Source organism: Electrona antarctica (genome assembly GCF_951216825.1).
Source record: "Electrona antarctica genome assembly, chromosome: 18".
Taxonomy (NCBI): Eukaryota; Metazoa; Chordata; class Actinopteri; order Myctophiformes; family Myctophidae; genus Electrona; species Electrona antarctica.
Genome location: NC_136799.1, coordinates 18,888,558 through 18,908,033, shown reverse-complemented (window position 1 = coordinate 18,908,033; position 19,476 = coordinate 18,888,558). Strand labels below are relative to the sequence as shown.

At 42.7% G+C, this 19,476-nt stretch overlaps 1 protein-coding gene across 1 annotated transcript; it reads left to right on the top strand.

Annotated features, from left to right (window-relative positions):
• The first annotated feature begins 9,747 nt into the window (after positions 1 to 9,747).
• cdc25b (cell division cycle 25B) lies at positions 9,748 to 18,517 on the top strand. Its single transcript, XM_079528967.1, has 15 exons — positions 9,748 to 10,282; positions 10,484 to 10,566; positions 10,758 to 10,809; positions 12,226 to 12,264; positions 12,454 to 12,487; positions 12,687 to 12,839; positions 13,060 to 13,176; positions 13,639 to 13,776; positions 13,949 to 14,032; positions 14,203 to 14,382; positions 15,172 to 15,270; positions 15,508 to 15,570; positions 15,708 to 15,806; positions 16,734 to 16,979; positions 17,186 to 18,517. The coding sequence occupies exons 1-15, from the start codon at positions 10,071 to 10,073 to the stop codon at positions 17,324 to 17,326; spliced, it is 1,740 nt and encodes a 579-aa protein (XP_079385093.1). The 5' UTR covers positions 9,748 to 10,070; the 3' UTR covers positions 17,327 to 18,517.
• Positions 18,518 to 19,476: the final 959 nt, after the last annotated feature.

Here is a 19,476-nt window from a genome sequence, read left to right as displayed (position 1 = left end):
AGTATGTGCCCATACAGTGTATAGGGCATATTGGTCAGCTCAGCTGTTCTGGACAACCAGATCTACATTATATGCCATGTTGTCATAATCAGATTCTTGTCCAGAAACGCTGGTCCGACCAACTTGGGCTTGCAGTGCACTCCCTTGGGTCCTCTGCAACATATACGTTTGAAGTCAATTGGCCAAACGATTCTCAAGATACGTAAAGAACAGATACAGACACTGACATGCATGTACACACGTACATACATTTGCATTGCAGATTTGCAGATTTTATACAGTAGCCTACCAGTTTTTGGGGCTGATGAGGAATAGATGCTAAATATAAATCAGTTGGGTGCTTCCTGTTTCTTAGCAGATTCAGCATTATTTTGCTATTGCCTAGCAAGACGGGAATTGAGGAACTAAGCTACAAGCCACAGGCCCCCCGGCTTGTTCTGGAAAGAGTCATGACCTAGCCTGGCAGTCTGGACCCATGCAGATATCAGTTAGAGCTTGGGTTAGGGATTTTATACACAAATAGCTGGACGTGCTGTGCTTTTATCAGGCTCGAGAGACAGGTTGATTCAGATGCCATTGTGGGGGTGGGTGTTGTATCTGTGATGATTGTATCAGAGCTCAGACGATGATTCTCATGGAATGGCAGAGGGGGGGGGGGGGGTTAACTGTGATGATTGTGTCAAATCTGGCTGCAGTGGCTCAGGGGTAGAGTGGCCGGTAGAATGGCTAGATGGGAACCGCAAGGTTTCCAGTTCAGCCCAGGGCTCCCCCAGAGTTAGTGTCGAAGTGTCCTTGAGCAAGACGCTGAACCCCTAATTGCTCCCGATGTGCAGGTTGGTGCCTAGTATGGTTTCCTCTGCCATTGGTGTGTGAATGGGTGAATCTAATGCACAAACTGTGTAAAGCACTTTGGATAAAAGCGCTATATAAATGCACCATTTACCATTTACCAAAACTGGCTGAGGTCTTGAAGTCAGTGGTGGAAGTGGATGCAGAGGGAGGTTTAAGGGGGGTTTAAAAATGGCACTCAGGAGTGGGTGGGGGTAGGCTCTTTTGTCAGTCGGTGACAGGAGAGGAGGTTGACCGGATGCGGTTTGGGGGTTGAAGAAGGAGTCTGGTGGATGCTCTTGTCTTGGCTCTGATAACTCTCATGTTAAAGCTCTCTTCGGGCAGGGGTTGAGGTGGCTTTCTCAAGATTACTGCTGCATTGTTATGTTTCGTTCTTGTTTTGATTCCTCTTGTCTCTTCTCCTTTGTAGTCTCCTGTAATCTGAAGACTCACCTCTTCAGACTCCACTTTAGCCCCTAGCATTGACGACCATGCAGTCTTATGCAAAGGTTAAAATGTTATTGTTAGTGTTCATTTCACACGTTCATTTGTTAACCTGGCATTGATATTATAATGTTTAGGCTGATGATAGGATCTTGGTTTACCTACAGTATGATCCTACCTGTGGCAGTGCGTTGTCTCAGAGTAGGGGATAATACATACAGTGTATGTACAATAATATATCATCTTAAGTCTTTTAAGACATCATTTATAAGGATATCATGATGGAATTATACTCTTTATTCATCACAGTCTGCATTCTTTGTAATATAATTCTATGCTGCAGCCTGCACCAAAATGAATAAAGAAAGAAAGAAAAGAAAGAAAGAAAGAAAGAAAGAAAGAAAGAAAGAAAGAAAGAAAGAAAGAAAGAAAGAAAGAAAGAAAGAAAGAGAAAAGATTATAATCTCCATCACTACTCCATGTGTATTATTCCAACTTCCAAGTCCCTATTTGAAAGAATTGTAAAAAGAACAGATCTATAAGCTCACAAATATGTCACAGTATGACACGTTGCAAACATGAAGATGTGTGCGACACGTATAACTCACCCTCAACAGTTAGCTTACTACATGCATTTTAAAATGACAACCCCAATGTCTACCAAAACAATCTGTTCTTAGATACTAAGGAATGACACAGCACTCATTCCAGTATGTATTCATGAAATATTTATGAATTTGAAACCTGTGGGTTTAGAAATAAGCTCTAGAAAATATTCAGATTGAATTAGTCTTCCTGTTATATATTTCTTACACGTATTATCTTTTAATCCTTATTAATTGATAACAGAATGTATCATCCTTCTGAAAAGGTGCCCTGTCGTTGCTACTGACAGATGGACAAGCTCAACTGATCCCTCATGTAATATTACGTTGTGCACAGTATGTACTGTACACACACACACACACACACACACACACACACACACACACACACACACACACACACACACACACACACACACACACACACACACACACACACACACACACACACACACACACACACAATTTACAATTTACAATTTAGGCATTTAGCAGACGCAGACGCAGACGCTCTTAATCCAGACACACACACACACACACACACACACACATGGAAAGTCATGTTCAGTCTATGCTAGGGGCTATACAGGGCTACAATGTCACCAATCGATCATCTGTCCATATCCTGGTGGGGTACACTTACCCACAGACATAAACACATGCACAGTCTAGGGCCGGCCCTCCCATCAGGCAGAACAGGCAGTTGCCTCATGATGCCCTAGGGCATCATGAGGGGAGGGGGGGCATCCACCAAGCAAAAAAAACAAACAGTGCTTTAGAACACAAGGGGGCCATGGTCATTTTTCAAGGGGGCATCACGAAAAATCCTGCCTAGGGTACCAAATTGCTCAGGGCCGGCAGATGCACACCTTGACTGTTAAAAGCTGTAAATTACCTGATTCTCACATTACCTGCCTCACTGGTTTGAGAGATCATAGCTGAGAGATCATAGCTCTACAGTCTACACAATACAAAGTAACATGACAGTGAAGGCCAATCTAGAAACATTTTGTTGGAATAATTACCCAGCCCTCTTGTTGTTGTGTTACTTTTTTTTTAATATAATTTTTATCCCACTATTTTGTAACCCATTTTTCACCCCTGTGTCAATCATCTAATGTGATCCTGGGCTCTACACACCCTCTGCCAACCTAGTACCCATATAGGACATGGGGAGAGCAACGGACTTGAACTCATGCTTCCTTCATGCCTGAGTGTCCAAGTTGCTCCTTTACACCTGACAGGGGGAGTTTCCCTGGTTGGACGTATAGCACGTGGAAGGAACACGTTATTCCAACCAGTTCCTTTCCCCTCCATCAGGCGCCCTGGCTGGCCAGGGGGAGGCAGTTTAGAGACCAGGATTACTGCATGTTTTTGTGAGGGTACCTACCCTATAGGGGACACGGGGAGAACATGCAAACTCCACACAGAAAGGCCCTTTCGCCAACCCCGCCTCGGGTATGGACACTGATGACTCGGAGGAGGAAACACGCCGCCAGCACCCACAGTGGGAATCGCCTCTAGCTGTGAGGCGACAGCCCTACCAACTGTGCCGCCGTGCCCTATGTTGATGTGTTATTGATCGAGACAAAAAGACTGGTCTAAATACATTTAGATACATTGTCATGGGTATTTATTACTACTCCATCCATCCATCCATCTTCAACCGCTTCTCGGGTCGCGGGGGCAACAGCTCCACCAGAGTGTCCCAGACTTCCCTCTCCAGAGCAACATTAGTGACTTCCTCCTGGGAGACCCCGGGGCAGACCAAGGCGCAGTTGGAGAACTGCGCCTTGGTCTGCCCCGGGGTCTCCTCCCACTGGAACGTGCCTCAAGGACCTCGCTAGGGAGACGCCCGAGAGGCATCCTAACCAGATGCCCGATCTAGAATCATTCTCTTTGGCATCATTCCATCCCTTACATCTCTCTCTCTCTCTCTCTCTCTCTCTCTCTCTCTCTCTCTCTCTGTATCTCATCATGTGATGAGAGCACTATTTATTGGCACTATAGAGATCCTCCCCCGGCTCCTACCTATATACATAGCCCCCGGCCCCCCACTCCCCACACAACACAAACTCCTCTTCCTCACCCCCCCTCCCCTCCTTATCTTTTGTCTATCTTTCCCTCCAGAATTTTGGAGCCAGAGGCACGAGCTGCATTACGCCTGTGTGCTATGCGTGTTGTCCCCCATCTGCCAGGCTGAGGCCCTCCTCCGGGAGCAGATGTTTACTCCTTCCTTGTCCTGGAGTCAGGGGGCCTCTTGGCTTGTGTCGGGGGTTGACCGTACAGTCTGGGGGTTGACCTATCCTCCTTGGTGGGAGAGCTTGTATTGGGCAGAAGGGCAGATGAACAATAGTCTGAATGAACTGGGGAGGTCATGGTGCCAGGGTGAGAGGGTTAAAGCGGTGGTGGAGTGGCAGGTTCAAAGTGCATATCTTTATCTATTATCTTTGCACAGGGAGTGTTTATTTTTTTAATATAAAATAAGATAAGCCTTTACTGAGCCCAATTAAGGAGTCGTATAGTAGCAACAGCAGGAAGCGTGAAACACAGGATAGGTAGGCCTACATGTAAGAGTAGAGAGATAACAATGTGGGGTTGTGTTAGCAGATGACTCTCTAACATTTTCCAGGCAAATGATGAAATTTAAAGTCAAAGAGCCAAATACATTAGAGTTACATTACAATTTACAATTTAGGCATTTAGCTCTTAATCCAGAGCGATTTACATTAAGCAAGAACAAAAAAAGCATGGGAATACATCACATATATAAAAAGCATTTATCATGAAACGTGCGTAAGCTAAGAACGTAACAGTGGAATATCTATATAATGAAACTATACATAAACTATACTATGCTATACATATGTACTATGACATGTTATGACTACATACAATGCAATTATAGTGCTGTCTACATAACATGCTATAAGTCTATCAAATGCTATGTAAATCTACAAAGATGCTATCTAAGGGGGTAGGGTAAGTGCTATGGGCCATGATGAAGTCTGAAAAGGTGGGTTTTCAGACTACGGCGGAAGATTGGGAGTGATGCTGCAGTTCTGACTGCAACGGGAAGTGCATTCCACAGTTTTGGAGCCAGAAGGGAGAAGAGTTTGGGACGTGTGGAGCGTTGTCCTCTGATAGTTAAGTCTTCAGGTGTGTTTGAGTTTAGGTGTGCGATATTACTCATGGCTCTGTCTCTTCTGTCCATGTGACTTATAGGTGCTCTTGATTCGCCAGGTTGTAGCCGCCGCTGATGTATGTGAATACATGTGCTAAAGACCTGTTTTAACTATAGTGTTAATGTTAATGGCACAAGTGTTTGTAAATTGATATGGTGACTGGTTCAAATCCTAATGGGTTGCTGGGACATCCGAATTAGACATACTTTTCCTTTTCGCCTGAACGTCCACTGTCACCACCAAATTTGTCATGAGCACAGAAATAGACACCTATAACTGGCATGCAAGTTGACATGCTAGTCAGTGGCCAACAGACAGACTAATGTACTGGGCACCAACTAGGTGTGAATGTGTATACATTCATTATACATGCAACCCTTCCCCCTCCGCCCGTCCACCCTTTGGCTCTTAGTGTAATTAACACACGCACGCACGCACGCACGCACGCACGCACGCACGCACGCACGCACGCACGCACGCACGCACACACACACACACACACACACACACACACACACACACACACACACACACACACACACACACAGATTAATCCTGGCACTCTTCATCCCAACTGAACATCTGCCTCTCCCTCAGTCTGAGAGGAGACAGAGCACTGCGACCATTTGTGGGGGGTAGAATAATTTATGAGCATCCCAATTACTGGTCATTGTACAACAGAGTGTCGGCAGGAATCCCAGTAATTGCTTGTTTGACTTGGAATGACTGAGAGTCACTCACTATCCTGGCTTTCTGAATGTGTGTGAGAGTGAGATGTGTAAATCTGCAAACACCCCTGCTGTTGTATTTCTATATTATATTATGTACACTGCATATTTTGTATATCCTGGTTGTTAATTTATTCTCACTTCATATTCTGTCTCTTTGATAAAGGTTTTTACCACTGACTTGTCTTTTCTTAAACTGTATTATATTGTATACCCAGTTTCGTTTCTTGTTGTCAGTAGTGGACAGTAGTAGTACCTTTACTTGAGTACTGTATTTACGTAAAAAATAATAATAATCTGTACTAGGCTATATGTATTTTTGGATACTTCTGACTTTCAGTCCACATTCTTCTCAACCTTTTCAGGCAGTGACCTCCCAAAATAATCAAAATAGCTGATCTATGTGAAGTAATTGGGATGCTCATGTGTGTGTGTGTGTGTGTGTGTGTGTGTGTGTGTGTGTGTGTGTGTGTGTGTGTGTGTGTGTGTGTGTGTGTGTGTGTGTGTGTGTATGTTAATTACACTAAGAGCCAAAGGGTGGACGGGCGGAGGGGGAAGGGTTGCATGTATAATGAATGTATAGTATACACATTCACACCTAGTTGGTGCCCAGTACATTAGTCTGTCTGCCACTGACTACTAGTGACTAGCATGTCAACTTGCATGCCAGTTATAGGTGTCTATTTCTGTGCTCATGACAAATTTGGTGGTGACAGTGGACGTTCAGGCGAAAAGGAAAAGTATGTCTTGTCCATTATTGTCAAAACTTGACTATTGTAACTCCCTCCTTACTGGCCTACCGGCATGTGCACTTAAGCCCCTCCAACTGATCCAAAATGCCGCAGCCCGCTTGGTCTTCAACCAGCCAAAATTCTCACACGTCTCCCCCCTTCTCCGCTCCCTCCATTGGCTCCCGGTCGCTGCCCGCACAGAATACAAAACTGCGGGCATTCAAAGCAACCAAAGGCATGGCTCCCCCATATCTCACAAGTATGATCGTACCCTACAAACCCTCCCGCGCACCCAGATCAGCCAACTCAGGGAAGCTGGAGGTACCTTCACTAAAAACGCCGGGACAACGCTCCACACGTCCCAAACTCTTCTCCCTTCTGGCTCCAAAACTATGGAATGCACTTCCCATCACAGACAGAACTGCAGCCTCACTCCCAATCTTCCGCCATAGTCTGAAAACCCACCTCTTCAGACTCCACCATGGCCCGTAGCACTTGCCCTAGCCTAGCCCCTTAGATAGCACATTATGTAGACTTAAATAGTATTTTAAACAGACTTATAGCTTGTTACGTAGACAGCTCTAGAATTGCATTTTATGTAGTCATAGCACTTTATAGTAGGCCTACACATGTATAATATATTATATAGTATAGTATGTATAGTTTACATAGATACTCCACTGTTACGTTCTTAGTTTACGCATGATTCATGATAACTACTTTTTATATGTGATGTATGCCATGCTTTTGTTACTGCTTAATGTAAATCGCTCTGGATTAAGAGCGTCTGCTAAATGCCTAAATTGTAAATTGTAAAATTGTAGCATGTAGATCAGCTATTTCAGCAAAATGTGTGGTTCGATCTTTCTTAGGTAATATTTGACAATTTGGCCTATGTTTGACCACTTTCTATAGTTTATTTTGTTGGTGTCTTTTGACACGATGACAATTTATTAAAAAGGACTTAAAAGCCCTTAAATTGTCACTTTAGAAATGAAATGTGCAGTTGGTACCCTGAATAGTATAGTATAGTATAGTATAGTATAGTATAGTATAGTATAGTATAGTATAGTATAGTATAGTATAGTATAGTATAGTATAGTATAGTATAGTATAGTATAGTATAGTGTATCTTGGTTTGTTTACTGTTTACTGAGTGAGAAAACAATTTTGCGTATTAAGCTGGTAATCATCTGGGGACCCCCACAATCATTTTGGGAGAACCACTGGGTTAGCACAGTATGACACCAACATCATTGGATGGCCAAATGATCATTGTCAATGGCCAGGTTTGGCAACACAATCTCATGTCTTGGTCCTTGTTTGCTGTTATGTGTGTGTTTTATATTTATATTTGTGTTGATATGTGTCATGTGTGTATTATTTGCAATTGAGAATACAAATTGTTTGTGTAGGGACGTGCACATATATATAATATGTGCGTCTGCTTGTATGCATCTAAATGATAACGATATGATTTGTCTTAGCAGGGGACCTATACTGGTTTGGTGGGAATCCTTGACTGTAATGGGAAGATAGGGTGTTGGGAGGTGCACTTCAAGGCGAGTCGTCGTCTTGGGTTCCCTTTGTCTGTCTCCCTTTCAGAAGTAGGGTGTGGAGTTGTGATTCACAGGCCTCCACTTGTCCCTCATTAACCTTCATTAAAATTTCTGATGGTAATCACATACAGCACAAGCCACAAAGTCTATTCCAGTAAACAGCAGAGTCAAATCCTCTTGGATTTGGACAAAATATAAACATATAAACGTATGTATATTTTGATTACTTAGTTCAAACAACTGGAGCAAACTTGGACAGTTAAAGCCTTTATTCAGCGGCAGCCTGTATTCAGCAGGTTGCAAGTAACGATGACTCTACCAGTCCTGCTCCTGAGATGCACCAGGCCAGACTATAACAGGCTTAAGGCGCGGTGGAAACCCCTTGTGCTTAACTATAGTCTGCCTTAATCAGTTTGTGTTGGTCTAAAATACATTTAGCTGTCTAAGAAAATTAAATAGGTTTGATTACTTTGCAGAATATGATTTTGAAATGCTAACGTTCAGGAGTAGTAGAGTCTAGCCCTGGTCCAGGGCTAGACTCTACTACTCTTGAACGTAAGCACTGGACCAGGGCTAAGTAGAGTCTAGCAAAAAAAAGCCTTACTCAGTATTTTATGTCTGAGCAAAACCTGACTGTTACAAACATGTTTCACATTCAGGTTTTGTCAGTTGGGCAACAAGTAATCTGGTTGATCTAGTTACAGCAAGTTCAGTCAACTCAAGATGTTATTTATAAAATATTAAAAAAGTTATATTTGATCTTGGTGAGCAGGCCTGTTATATATCACTCCCTGTTCAGCACAAAGACAGTCATTTGAGCAGGGAGATATAGCCTACATAATGTACAACAAGTAATTATGTAATTATGTGTAATTATAGCCTACTACCTGTGCAGAGTAAATTACATTTTAGTGTTTATTGTGCAATATGGCAAACCACACCAGAAACATGTCAAAACAGAGGCCTGGAGGTTGCAATATGTAATACATTTTCCACTATTAAAATGTTGAGAATGTTGGAATTGTCCAGTGTGTTGCCAGTCTTTACATATAAAGATGCACAGAAAGGGAGAGAATGAAAAAGAAAGATACAGACACAGAGGAATGGTTCTTCTTTACAGTGGTAAAGAGCTGAACTTTAGTCTGGGTCAATTTGTGGGGGATGCATTGAGTTTGGTTGTCATGACACAGTAGACACACAGAGGCATTTGAGTTACAACTGCATATGAAAGGTGGAAATTAACAAGAGTGAGAGTATGAGATCAATAAAGTGATTACATTCGTTTTTGTTAGTTTCTTTGTTTTTAAAGTTCTTCTGAGAGTTGAGCTTATGGCCATTTCTGTTGCAACAGATATCACGTCGTGTCTAAAACTATCTGAATTAAAGACACGTTTTATACACAGTCAGTTACTGAAGAACAAAGATAGCACTAAAGCAGACACAGATTCACAGAACCGAAAGAAGACGAAAAGAACATTTTGAAGTAGTAGTATATTGTGTCACTTCATCCTCAGCGTCCGTCCCCTATCCGGTGGAAAAGAATAGCCGCGGGATCTGATTGGTCCGTGGAGGTGGGGTCCTCCCCCGCGGAATGGACGACGACCGCGCCAATTGGACGAGGTGTTGCCGCGTCTCCGCTGCTATTTTGAACATAAATACTAGACGCTGCTTTCTGTCTCTTCTCACCACCAGCACTGAGCACAACAAGCCACGGAAGCCAGGACTGACAGAAAGTGTGGGCGCTACGACTCTCTGGCTCAAGAAAAACGAGGACGATACTTTACAAGACTTTTAAACGTAAGCGCCTTCACGGCGAGGCGCACGACGATGTGTGGGATTTTATTTATTTTGTAAACGTATTTCCTAGTTGTGGCCGCTGGCTCGTTAGCTACCCGGCTAATAACCCCCGGACCCGTTGCTAGGACGAGTTACACTTGCACCTTCCCGCAACTCGACACGAAAGTACATCTACGCAAGGATTTATTCGAATATGTCGGGGAAAACGGAATCCGAGCAGTATTTTGTCGACCCGCCGCCGCTGAGGCGAAGGCCCGATGGACTCCTTGGGATTTCCTCGTTGTCGCTGCCTGAATTCAGCACAAAGAACAGCCACTGCATGAAGAATCTGTTCTCGTCCGGACCCGCGAATGTGCTGTCTCCTGTCACCAATCTGGCGCTCAACATGGACAACATAGGACTCGGGTAATGATGATTTTTCTCTTTAACTTGCTAACGTGGTCCAGGTCGTTTAATGGCGCATGAGAACTGCTGCCAACGTAGCATGAGTGTTTCTTAGATTAGGCCATCGCCCACGTTTACTAAGCAATGTGTTCCAGGTCGGCTTTATTAAGCTGCAATGCAGTAACTTGATTGTTAATGGCAACGTTTTTCTTTTTGTTACAGACAATGTGATACACCTAAAAGGAGGAGGCATGTGCCCCCAATGAAGACTCCATCCTTTGATTCAGTTGCCTCATCAGATGCTGGTGAGCAACTTCCTCACAAATGAACCCACTGTTTTCTTTTAAAATGAGTGTCATATGCAGTAGCCAGAAGCCAATCGTGACGACAACACACCTATATTATACACATTATTTGATTTATCTTTGGTTTATGATTCAGTACCATCAGATGGAAATATTCATATGACATTAAAAATATAATTTCCATCATTTAGGCCTGGGCATGGATTCCCCAAGTCCCATGGATGAGCTCGACATGGATGAAAGGTAAGTTGCACTGTCCTGTTGTCTGTTCCAATAAATCACCCTGTGGGCTATGTACCCCTCCTCTCCTACCCTCACCCTAGGCTTGGGTCCAAGATTAGGGAGCCAGGCACCATTCTCAGCTGCTGGGATTATGGGGGGGATGTGGTAGTTCTGCCGTTGGTCTTGAGCTATTTTCCATTAAGCAGATTAGTTGTTGAGATACATGTAAGCTTGACTTTCTTTGTGACAGTTGTCGGTGTGAGACTGTGACAAGTCACTGTCATATTGTGTTTTTGATTTTGTGCTTGTGGTTCATTTTAATCAACATAATGTGTACAGACTACTGTACCATTTTTCTCAAAGGGAATTCTGTACTACCAGGGCAGCAAGAATCAAAAGACACACTGTTGTTTTTAGTATGTGGATGAAAATGAGACTTGGCACTGGCAGTAGTTGTGTCAACATTGTTATCTTCGACTGGGATCTTCAACTGGGGGCACAGTTAGTGCACCCCTGTTGTGATTATTTTAACCACTAGTGCTAGTAATAACCACTAGTAATAGTACATTTTTAATCAATTTATTATATTATATATTATCTTAAATTTAGGCCAGGCCCAGTTTGCCTGCATATCTATGCTTGCCTCTAATCTTTGGGTGGCATCTCTCCAAAGGACATCTGCCAACATCGGATGGCCTGAGTTCCTTTGCAACATTTGCTCCACAAGACCCCTCTCACCTTTCTAACAGCTGTTTTGGTCCCAGCTGCTGGCTTGCTATAGAATTTTGAAGTTGGAGGGAAGAGGGGCCTACGACTAGTGTTTAACGATAGCCCACCCCCTCTAGTTCTTGGCACACTCTTCCTTTGCCCTGCTTTTTCAATGGGCAATTGGGGTTCATTCTATTGAAATGGGGGCTCCCCCTTTACAATTAGACCCCCCCCCCTCTCTTGGCTGCATTGAATAAGACACACTCCCTCTTGGCAAACAAAGGGCCCTTGCAGAAAAGTAGGTTGGCGGCATTTGTTGCAGCAGGCATATGGTAGATTAGCTGATCTCTGCATCCACTCAGAACTGCAGATGCCCTCCCTGACCCCTCCCCAGTCCCCACACTACAAACCTGGCTCTTGTCTTGTTTAGCATACAGGTGGGTTTTGCTGCAGAGCTGAGCAAATACCACCTCAAACTTGCCACCGCAAGGACATTATGCATTCACTCGCTTCACTGTTTCCCAACCGTTTCCCCCCAGCTCTCAATAGATCAGGTTCTTTGTGTTGATGGTTTATGGGTGTTCATGTTCAGCATGTACAGAGGAGCCATGAATGGCTTCCACCCCATTTTCCAAATGGGATTTTCATTGGAAAATACAATACTTGTTTATATACTAAATCTTCCATTTTGATATTTTAGTTTCTAATGAACTATTTTCTCTCTTTCAGCTTTGAAAGGGCCATGCAACAATCTAAAGTTGTCACTGAGTAAGTTACTCCAATCCAAGCTTTTTTTCTCTCAATTACTTACATTTTACTAGAGGATAACTGATGATTGGATACTATTAAATGCAACAATATCGCTCTCTTGGGAGTGCTTTACTCCCTAAATCAAGCATGTCTGTCTACTTCTTTCATAGTTTTCTGACCAGAACTCTCATCTCCCCCTTTTTATAGGAAGATGCCCATTCGAAGAATCAACTCACTGCCTGTAAGTATAGTGAGATGTGTTTATGTTCAGGATTGGTTATCAATGTAAAGATGCGGCCACATTTCGCCTGCGTTGAATCGAAAAGCTCATATAATCTCAGCTCTACCATGAATCCATAAGATTGTGAATGATGAATTCCACCACAGCGTTAGTTTCTATAGTAGTAGTACCATTGTTCATGAATTCATTTCCATTTCAGCCAAATCTTCTAGGCTTCAGTCCAACCCTGAAAGGCCAAGAAACAGATTCCGAGCGCTATGGAATTTTTGGGCGCCCACCATCCCTGGGTCATGCCTCCATCTCTGGAGGCATGTTCAACTTTGTTCAAGTGAACAAAGAGAACATGCCAGAGGTTAGTGTTACACCGTGCCATGCACAGTAATAGTTTCTACATGTACCAAATGTATCTGGGGCTTGAATTGAAGTTCAGTGCATGGGGGACTAAAATGCAGGAACCTTTTAATTCTGAAGCATTTATTTCTTGTTTCATACTTCATCCAGACTGGTTCTCAGGTTTTTGAAAGATTTAAATCCACATGTATTAAATTAGTGAATGTTATTTTTGCCTACAGGAGGGTTTTGAATTTAAGAAGCCCAACAGGCCAGTGTCGCGGTGCCGCATGCGCTCTTTGAACAGCGGTGATACTAAGGACTTTGCTCGCCGGCCCAACTCTGCACCAGCCCTAATGGTACAACACCTGCCTTTTCCTACAGAAAATGGGTCATATCACCCACAGTTTGTGTATACATTACAATTTAGGCATTTAGCAGACTCTTAATCCAGAGCGAAATACATTAAGCAAGAACAAAAAAACGCATGGCAATACATCACATGCATAAAAAGTAGTTATCATGAGTCATACGTAAGCTAAGAACGTAACGTGGAATATCAATATAATGCATGTGTGTCATTGAAAATTATTGGCACCTTCTCTACATCTGGGGATTCAGAATCACAAAATTGTGTAAATCTACTGGAATGTTTTATGGCACTGGTGCATAGATGTATAGACAAATACTGTAATTGATTACTTGATTCAGGGATTAGCATTTAAAGAATGTAGTAGTAGATATTAGAATTGATTCTATAATAGCCAATGTTTATTTTGAATCCCTTTAAAATTCTAAATCTGTTCTTTCCCATGTTCTAGTTTTCCCCACCTGCCAACAAACGCCTGGATTATGCAGATGACACTAGCCCTGTTTTCTTCAGGCGTACCTCTTTCACCAATTCTCTGAATGACGATGAGGATTACGGCTTCATGGATGTGCTGGAGGATGACGTTGAGGTGAGTTCTTGCATCAGTCGCTTATATTAAGGAGGGTTGATATTGATGTGTGCAAAGGTATTATGAGCAGAAACTATATTTTCCCTTTTGCACTCTTTAAATGTTTTTTTAAAATTGGTTTTACTCTTATCTATACACAAGATGTAACAAAGTACAACCTTGAACCTTACAGAACGACTCTAGCATGCCCATGGGAATGTCCAACCTGCTCAACGCTCCATTAGTGTCTGACACTAGTACTACAGGAGAAGACTCGGTAAGTTAACTGTTAATTATTTTTACCAGTAGTAGTAAAACAAAGTCTGCTGCATTTACTGTATAGCTCTTTAGTGGTTGGCAGCAAGACTGCTAGGTAATGACGGCTAGCTGTGTTTTATCTGAGACACAGACATGGATATCTGATTAAGTTTTTGTCTTCTTCCTCAGCCTGTGAGTCACTGTCGGCCACGTGGTCTCTTTCGCGCCGACTCCAGCCCGGTGACCCGTCACCCGGCCAAACGGTCCGACTGCCATAGAGATGAGAACACCCCTGTCAGGGTGAAGAGGCGGCGGAGCCTGGCAGGAAGTCAAGTTACCAACCTGGAGGATATTGCATCTCCACGCTCGGTTAGTAACAGCCCCTTGACCCATTACTGACGGAAAACCTTTGATAGTAATTGGACACAGTACATAAATGTACTCCTTAAAACTGACATGGATTTGAATATGATGTAAACGTAGTTGGGTCAATTCTGGTTCTAAGTCTCAACTAACTTCCATCAGTGGAATCCTAGTTTTCCGTTTGTATATTGGCTTCCAATTTAGTGACATTGATTCATTTATTTGACCCTGTCTGGTACCTGTTATTGGTATCAACTGGTAGTCGACGGCTGCTTCTATAATGTGTGTGTGTGTGTGTGTGTGTGTGTGTGTGTGTGTGTGTGTGTGTGTGTGTGTGTGTGTGTGTGTGTGTGTGTGTGTGTGTGTGTGTGTGTGTGTGTGTGTGTGTGTGTGTGTGTGTGTGTGTGTGTGTGTGTGTGTGTGTGTGTGTGTGTGTGTGTGTGTGTGTGTGTGTGTGTGTGTGTGTGTGTGTGTGTGTGTGTGTGTGTGTGTGTGTGTGTGTGTGTGTGTGTGTGTGTACGCGCACGCACAGCAGCAGTTTATTTGTTTTTGATCTAATGTTCTTGAATTGGTTTATCTGCTTCCAATTGTCACATGCCCTTGCAAAAAAAGTGATTTTATTACATAATAATAATTCCTTACTGTGAGGCAATTTGATATAGAAGTACATCAAACCCCGACCTCTCAAACTAAGGGCAGACACTCCTAACATGGCCACTGAGCTGGTTTAATTTTATTACATGTTCAATTTTAATATCTCGTCTTTCTTTTCCCTTGTGTGTTGTGTCTGTCTAGGCTCTTGTCCAGAGGTCCAAGTCTTTTTGTGTAACAGAGATTGATAGGCTGCTGGGTGAAGAGAACGGAGATGGGGAGCTCATAGGAGATTTCACCAAGGTAAGAAATTGAGAATTCTGTGGTTATAGTTTATAGTGTATATATGTGGTTCAAATAAATTAAATGTTGTAAAAAATCACGGCCACCTCACGCATTAGACTGTCCTAATGCGTGAGGGGGACGTGATTGGTTTTTATTTGAAAGTGAAATATCCCTAACTTCCTTAATTTCACAATTACTTACTTACTATTTTGGATCCCATTTCTAACAATTGTTTTTTGTTACCTTTTTCTTTAGCCGTACATGCTGGCCACAGTACAGGGCAAACATCAAGACCTCAAATACATCACCTCAGAAATGGTGAGCCAATACTTTGTTCTCTTGTGAAATTCATTTTCCTGTCATCTTTTCTGTCTTGCATTCATTTTATTATACTAAAAATGGAACCATTCAAATAGTCAACAATGGCCCTAATGTGCGTTTCCTCTGGTCTTCAGATGGTGGCAGCTCTCAATGGCCAGTCCAGTCGCCTCATAGACAACATAGTGATCATTGATTGTCGTTTCCCCTATGAGTTTGAGGGAGGACACATCAAGGTAAGCGCTCTTCTGTCAAATATGGTTTATATTCACTAATTTTGTGCCTAAGGTGACATTGGACGACTTATTAAAAGTCACAGATTGAACAAGTTATTGGTGTTATAATGCATCCATCATTGCTAGTATTATTTTTACCGGTTCTTGGTGTCTCTGTCGCATTGGCAGCGCTTTGCTTCCGCATTGTGAGTGGAATTGAAGCTCTGATTGAGGTGATCATACAGAACATCAATGTTTTAGCTCAATAAAAAAATCCCTGCCACCTTGCGGTACTATATGCCCCGGAAATGATTGCTTGATACTTTGGTTCACCAAATCAGCTGGTGGCTCTTCAGAATAAGGGCTTATGGCTGAAGAGCTCTATGGTGGCATTTTGCGACTAAACTTTACCTTTAACGTGGCACTCAAGGGAGTCAATGTTGAACTAGCCATGGCACTCTGGACAGATTTGCACCAGCATCTCTCAATACATCTTTTTTCACAGCTGCCAAGGACCAGTTATTCATTATTATGCCAAACTACTAAATTGTGCATTGATGTTTATGGTTTCGTAATTTTGTTTTAACTACACTCATGTACAGCAAGGGGTGGGGGGTATTGTAATCGGCTGCATTTGTTTGTCTGTCACAGCAATAACTGACTGTTTTAATCTTGATCAAATCTGGGGCAGATGAGTTCATGAGTGGAGTCGGTGTCTTGATCAAATCTCATAATTGCACACAGTCAATTTTCTTGCCCTATGCTTGTCTACTTTTACATAGCATGTAGTGTTGGTGAAGACTTGGACACTTTTCTCTAGATTGTCTGAGTCTGCGCCAGTGTCACCAAGACAATTCAGCATTCTTATGTATCACCCCAACCCTGCCAAAACAAAATGACAGACAAACTAAAAGTCTTAAATGTGTATTGGCTTTGTTTCTCCCCCAGGGAGCATTGAATCTGCACCAGGAGGATCAGGTTGAGGAGTACTTCCTCAAGACACCCCTTATCTCCTCCTGCCCAGACAAACGCCTCCTTATCGTCTTCCACTGTGAATTCTCGTCTGAGCGAGGCCCTCGCATGTGTCGCTTTGTCAGGGCACGCGACCGCGCCACGAACGACTACCCCGCACTCTACTACCCTGAGCTATACGTACTTAAGGGGGGCTACAAGGAGTTCTACCCTCAATTCAAGGTTAGCACGTCTTTACTTTGTGAATTTGATAAGATTCCCCACTAGCTGCTTATGTTAGTGACAGCTCAAGATTTGCTGAGATGCTGTTGTATACAGGTATGTGTATAACATAAGTTGTACACAGGGATACCTTTCATGTCAGTCAACTGTTTCTTTCGTGGTCTGACCCGTGTCCCTTTTCTGCCCCTATTCTCTTACCTGCGCAGTCACAGTGTGAGCCTCAGTCGTACCGGCCGATGGACCACGAGGACTTCAGAGATGACCTGAGGAAGTTTAAGCTTAAGAGCCGCACCTGGGCAGGGGAGCGAAGCAAGAGAGACCTCTACAGTCGACTCAAGAAACTATGAGTGCACAGCCTGCACCCCCCCCCCCCCCCCCCCCCCCTTTTTTTACTGCCACTTGACCACACTGCCGCCCCACCAAATATACCTGAGAGACTTTGTAACACTTAACCCGTAGGATGTATTTCTCCCCCATGCCACCACTATGTCACCCTGGCCTGCTTCCATTCTTCCGAGGTCTTTTGCATACCCCACACCCCTGCCTGTTGTTTTTCCTCTGTCAGCCAAGTACACATCTGCTCCTACTGCCAAGCCACAATCCCAGTGCTGAATTTATGCAAATTTCAAGGGGGAAACCTCATGAACTGGTGACCCATCTCATCTTGGAGGTCATGGTGCAACCAGTGAAGTGATCCCTGTTCTTCTTATAGGTGGTCTGAGATAATGTGACTGTTCTTTCTTTTAAAAACCACTAAGAGCCACTGGCTGTTTTACCTCATCTTGTTTTTAATTTTATTGGAATATGCAACTTAAAACACTGCCAGTTTGCAATAGTTAACACCTTATTTTACAGAGCAAAACTGCCACGGCTCAAGTTCTCTATTTCAATCAGGAAATGTTTGTTCAATTTATTTCCCATTTTCTTTTGTGTTCAACCTTACTGAAGCCCATGATTTAGGTTATGTTGAGGTTCTGTGTTTGTCTATTGGGTTCCTCCACCACATGTGAATGAAGATTTGATAATTTTAAGACTTTTAAATGTCTTGGGCAAACGTTTTTAATGCCTGTTGAATTTAGATGACTTTGTAATTGGTCACAACAGAGATGCCAAAGTGAACTTCCTGTTAACATTGCAGTGATAATTTTTCATATGCTGCAGGTCGGCATGTGTGAGGATTTAGCTTTTAAAACCGTGGTTTTGATTTACAATTTCTATTAACACCACAAAGTCTAATGACGTTGTCAATTTGTAGGCATTGTGGCAGTTAACGTTTGGTACTGACTCATGGGGGGCTGCAGAATGTTTTATTTAATTTTTTTTTATGTACATTTCTTTTGAACAGATTTCTGTATTCCCTCGTGTTTCTGTTGTGGATGGTTTAATGGCATTGTTGGAGTTTGTTTGATTTAATATCATGTTCAATTTTAATAGTCAAGACGTGTTTCAACGTAAAGGTTTCATCAGCTACACTGATGAAGGCTTTATGTTTAATTCCTCTGACTACTGCTGTGCACTAATAAATCGCTGAAAGTAAAGTTTGAGTGCACTGTGTATGTTTTCACCTATATAGTCTTAACCTACATAAGAAGTTGAGCACATATTCAATTCATCTTTATTAGCAGACTCGGGTCCATAGGGATACATACATGGGGTTAACATACAAGAGATACAACAGGCAATAAAAATAATGTAAAACAAATACATAACTTAACCCACAGGCAGAACATGCAGGCATTTTAGCCAGTGTACCCATAATCTTGATGTATAACGTGAACAGCTCACTGAGGGGCTTGAAAGTGCTACAATGATACTGTTTGACACATCCAGCCTTTTCATAAACTTAAACATTAGATTTCTTAGGAGTGCTTTAAAAGTCCTCACTCCAGCAGTGACAAACATCTGGCTAGCATTGCCCCCTCTGGGTTGTTTAAGGAGTATTCTCATGGCATCATTATATGCAACTTGCAACCTGTGCATGCCAGACTTTTTATAACATGACCACAGGTGTGCGGTATAAAGCGGTGTGCAATATGCCTTGAACAAGGACACTTTCACTTTGGTGGAACAATGACAGAACTTTCGGGCAATAGTGTTTGCTTGAGCATACAGCTTCCGACATTGTCTGTATATGTCATTTGATCCGTAATAAAATGGCCAAGATATTTAATCTTATTCCAGACCTCAAGACTATTGTCTGATAGTTTAAACATAGGTTAAGGTGTTTGTCCTCTTTAGTTCTACATATTAGAACAGTGCTTTTGCTGGCATATTTTATATCATGTTGCACACCATATTTAGAGCAAATATCAAGGAGCTGTTGTAGACCAGCACTACTGGGACTGAGGACCACCAGGTCATCTGCATACATCAGATGGTTTACTAGTGTTTCTCCGACCATGCATCCTGTGTTACAGGTTCTCAGTTGAGCAGACAAACCATCCATATATAAATTAAATAAGATAGGGGATAAAATTCCCCCCTGCCTCACGCCATT

Bases quoted from the DNA above. Each gene is read 5' to 3' on its own strand.
- cdc25b (XM_079528967.1), top strand. From the start codon at position 10,071: ATGTCGGGGAAAACGGAATCCGAGCAGTATTTTGTCGACCCGCCGCCG. The intron at 10,283-10,483 runs GTAATGATGATT...TTTTTGTTACAG, and splicing joins ATGGACAACATAGGACTCGG to ACAATGTGATACACCTAAAA. The intron at 12,840-13,059 runs GTTAGTGTTACA...TTTTGCCTACAG, and splicing joins ACAAAGAGAACATGCCAGAG to GAGGGTTTTGAATTTAAGAA.